At 42.3% G+C, this 3,235-nt stretch overlaps 1 protein-coding gene across 1 annotated transcript in view; it reads right to left on the bottom strand.

The window, feature by feature from the left end:
* PYGO1 (pygopus family PHD finger 1) overlaps nt 1–2,905 on the bottom strand; it is a 19,750-nt gene extending 16,845 nt beyond the window's left edge. Inside the window, exon 1 of the mRNA XM_014528234.1 lies at nt 2,881–2,905. Coding sequence (XP_014383720.1) covers nt 2,881–2,905 — 25 coding nt within the window. The remainder of the gene's footprint in view (nt 1–2,880) is intronic.
* Between the last annotated feature and the right edge of the window lie 330 nt (nt 2,906–3,235).

The following is a 3,235-nucleotide window of genomic DNA, read 5'->3' as shown; positions in this document are numbered from 1 at the left end:
AGAGAGAGAGAGAGAGAGAGAGAGAGAGAGATCCGGCCGGGGATCAAACCCACATGTGCCTGGACTGGGGAATCGAATTAGCAACACTTCGTGCATGGGACGATACTCAACCAACTGAGCCACACCAGCTAGGACACTTATATGTAGTTTTACACTTGTATATAGTTTTACCCACTGCTTCTTAGAACTCTTTTCCAGGAGGTCTTTCATGGTTTCTTTAAAGATAGGTTATATGTACTTTTATTTCCTGTAGATGGTCACAATACTTATCATGCTGTTTATAAATGTGTGATTATTTGCCATTATCCTGGACTAGATTAAAAATGTCTTAAAGACAAGTGTTATGTCTTCTTAATCAATATATTCCCACTGTCTGGCACTATGAGTGCTCAATAAATATTTGTTGAATAATCAAATGAATACTGTCATCAGATTGACACCTAAGAGTTTTAAAAACAATGGAGAATGGGAATGTTGGTTAAAATAAGTATGATAGGTAACATTCTAAGAGAAAAAAAACAAGTAGTATAAGGGGCTATGGACAATTAAAAAGATAAAGATATGAATGAAAAAAAGATATGAATGAATTACTTCATGTACTCAACTCATTCATTCACAAAGCAATTAGGGGAGAAATAGAAAGACACTCAAGCTATCGTACCCATCCTCATGGATGTGTTTTACAATCAAGTGTTGAGGGTCTGGGAGTGGTAAGACCTGATAGACAGTAGGAGTAAGATACTTTGCCATTTAAGAGCAATTCTGAATCTAATATTAAAATATCGGGACAAGTTTAGAAGACCACAAATCAGCTTCCTTTGGTCCACTCACTTTTGCAATCTAGGTCTACCAGCAGCAGCTCTCAAACTTTAGTGTGTATAAAGAACACTGGGGATCTTGTTAAAGGTGGGGAAAAATCCCCCAGGAATCCTGATTCTGTGGGTCCAGGAATGTGCATTTTTAATAAGCATCCCATTGGATTATGATGCATTTGGTCTGTAGAGCAGAGTATACTACTGTAAAGTCCTTAGTCATTCACGTCATAATTTTGCCATATCTGAATTACACTTATAATATCTTAGCCTTATCCTAAGCAAGAAGTTTGTTGACTTATTTTTATAATACACATGAAATAAATATATAACTATTAAAAAGTCTGTCTGTATATACGAGTAGATGGGAAAGTTTGAGGAGCATTGCTCAAGAGTTTATGCTCTGTAAACATCACATACTGCATGAAATCTAATGACACAAATTATAACCAAAAATTCCAGGATAGTGAAGTTCAACAGAATTGTGCTGCAGGAGAGCTCATGTAGATACTCTGGTACCTTTAATGGACTATAAAATAATCCAAAAATGTTTTTAAAAATTAATGTTCTAATTATTACAAAATGACTTGCTATTTTTTTAAAAAAACCCACTTTTACATTGAATTTTTATTTTAAAGAATACTTTGCCTTTTATTCTGGTACACCTGAGCCAACTCCCAACAGTTAAGGCATCAAACTTAAAAGTAGCAAGCAGTTGGAACAAAATGAAGATTGGTCTGTGCTCCTGATCCACAATAAAATATATATCCACTTTATTTAAAATCACATTTGATTAAGACTGATAATTGAGTTCAAAGATATAAACTTGATAGCTCCCTTCCTTTTCCTTCAACCCTAAAATAATTTATAATAATAGGAAAAATAATATGGCAAAAAGATCAGAGGAATCATTGCAGCTCAGAAAGGCCTATTCCTTAAAGGCTTTGGCAACTTGCAACTACAAACAGAAAAGAGAGCTGAAACAGAAAACGGTCACCAAATGAAAGACTGTGCTGATAATAAGCCTTTAAGCACAATATTCTGCTCTAAATTGTGTGTTTGCTTAAATGGCTAAGAAAATCAAGCTCTATCTAAATATTTGAGTGGATGGTTTTGAATACCACCTTGTTACTGTGTCAAAAGCCAGTTCCATGCATTTAATCTCTAGTCACCTGGAACAAGAACATAGATGAATGGCCATGGTCCTTGATCTCTACATCACTTAAGTCAATTGGAACTGTACCTGCCGACTCACTGATGTATAAAGCACTAGATCGTGTTTGGATGAAAGGATTATTGCAATCATCTCCTAACTAGCCTCCCTGCTGCCACCTGTTCTCTACAGTCTCTTCTCCACAGGGGCAGCCAGGGAAACCCTGTCAATATGTCAGATCAGTCCCTCTTCTGCTCAAAACGCCCAGTTCCTGCCAGAATAAAAGCCCAAATCTTTTGAAGGGCCCCCAGGCCCCCCAATACACAATCACCTCATCCCCAAGCTCAGCTCCTCCTCCTCTCCCTTTGCTCACTCAGCGCCAGCTCAATCGCTTCTTTGCTGTTCCTTGAGTTCACCAGGCACATTCCAGACCGGGGGGCCTTTGCACTCGCCGTTCCTTCTGCCCAGACATATGCAGTTCCTCCCGCACATCCTCACCTGGCTCTGCTGCATCACCTCCTCCGGGTCTCTGCGCCAACAGCGAGCTCCCGGAGCGCTCTCTCCCGCAAGCACGGGACTGCCACCTCCGCACCCCCCAGCATGTCCTAGCCACTTTCCCTGCTCTGCTTTTCGCCACCGCACCTGTCACTGACCTTCTGCACCTCTTATTTGTTTCCCAGAGTGGGGACTTCTGCTGGGTGACGACTGCCTCTTGCTTTGTTCACTGTCCCATCTCAGGGCCAAGTACCGTGCCTCGCGCGCGCACACAGATGTTCAGCAAATATTTGCTCAATGAACAAACGGTAGGACACCCATGTTGGGGGTTTTGCAACCTTCACTCTATGAAGGGCTGCAAATAAGAGCTGGTGGCTATCCTCCAAACGTCCAGACAGCACCTGGGGTCTAGCAACTTACACGCATCGCCTTTTGTCTGGTGCATCGTTCCCTCTGATTTTTCTTAGATAGCAAGGCAGCAGCAAAATGCCTAACGTGTGCAAGGAAGAAGCAAACCAATCATGCATGAGACCGATCTGGGGCGATTCGAGTCTTATCCGCAAGCCAACAGCGAACGTGCCCTTTGCACGGACAGTTTCTCCTCCTAAGCCCGGGGAAATGCGCTGTGTGTTTGTTGTCTGCTGGAGGGCGGGGAGGGGGTCGGTGAGCCGCGGAGGCCCGTGCACCTTCTTGCAGAACGTCAACTCGCGTGCAGCCCAACTTACTTTTTTGGGGGGTGGGCCTCGTTCAGGGGGGGAGGTTAGTGTGTGTTTCT

Source organism: Myotis brandtii, unplaced genomic scaffold (genome assembly GCF_000412655.1).
Source record: "Myotis brandtii unplaced genomic scaffold, ASM41265v1 scaffold626, whole genome shotgun sequence".
NCBI classification, from domain to species: domain Eukaryota; kingdom Metazoa; phylum Chordata; class Mammalia; order Chiroptera; family Vespertilionidae; genus Myotis; species Myotis brandtii.
This window is presented reverse-complemented; position numbering and strand designations above follow the sequence as displayed.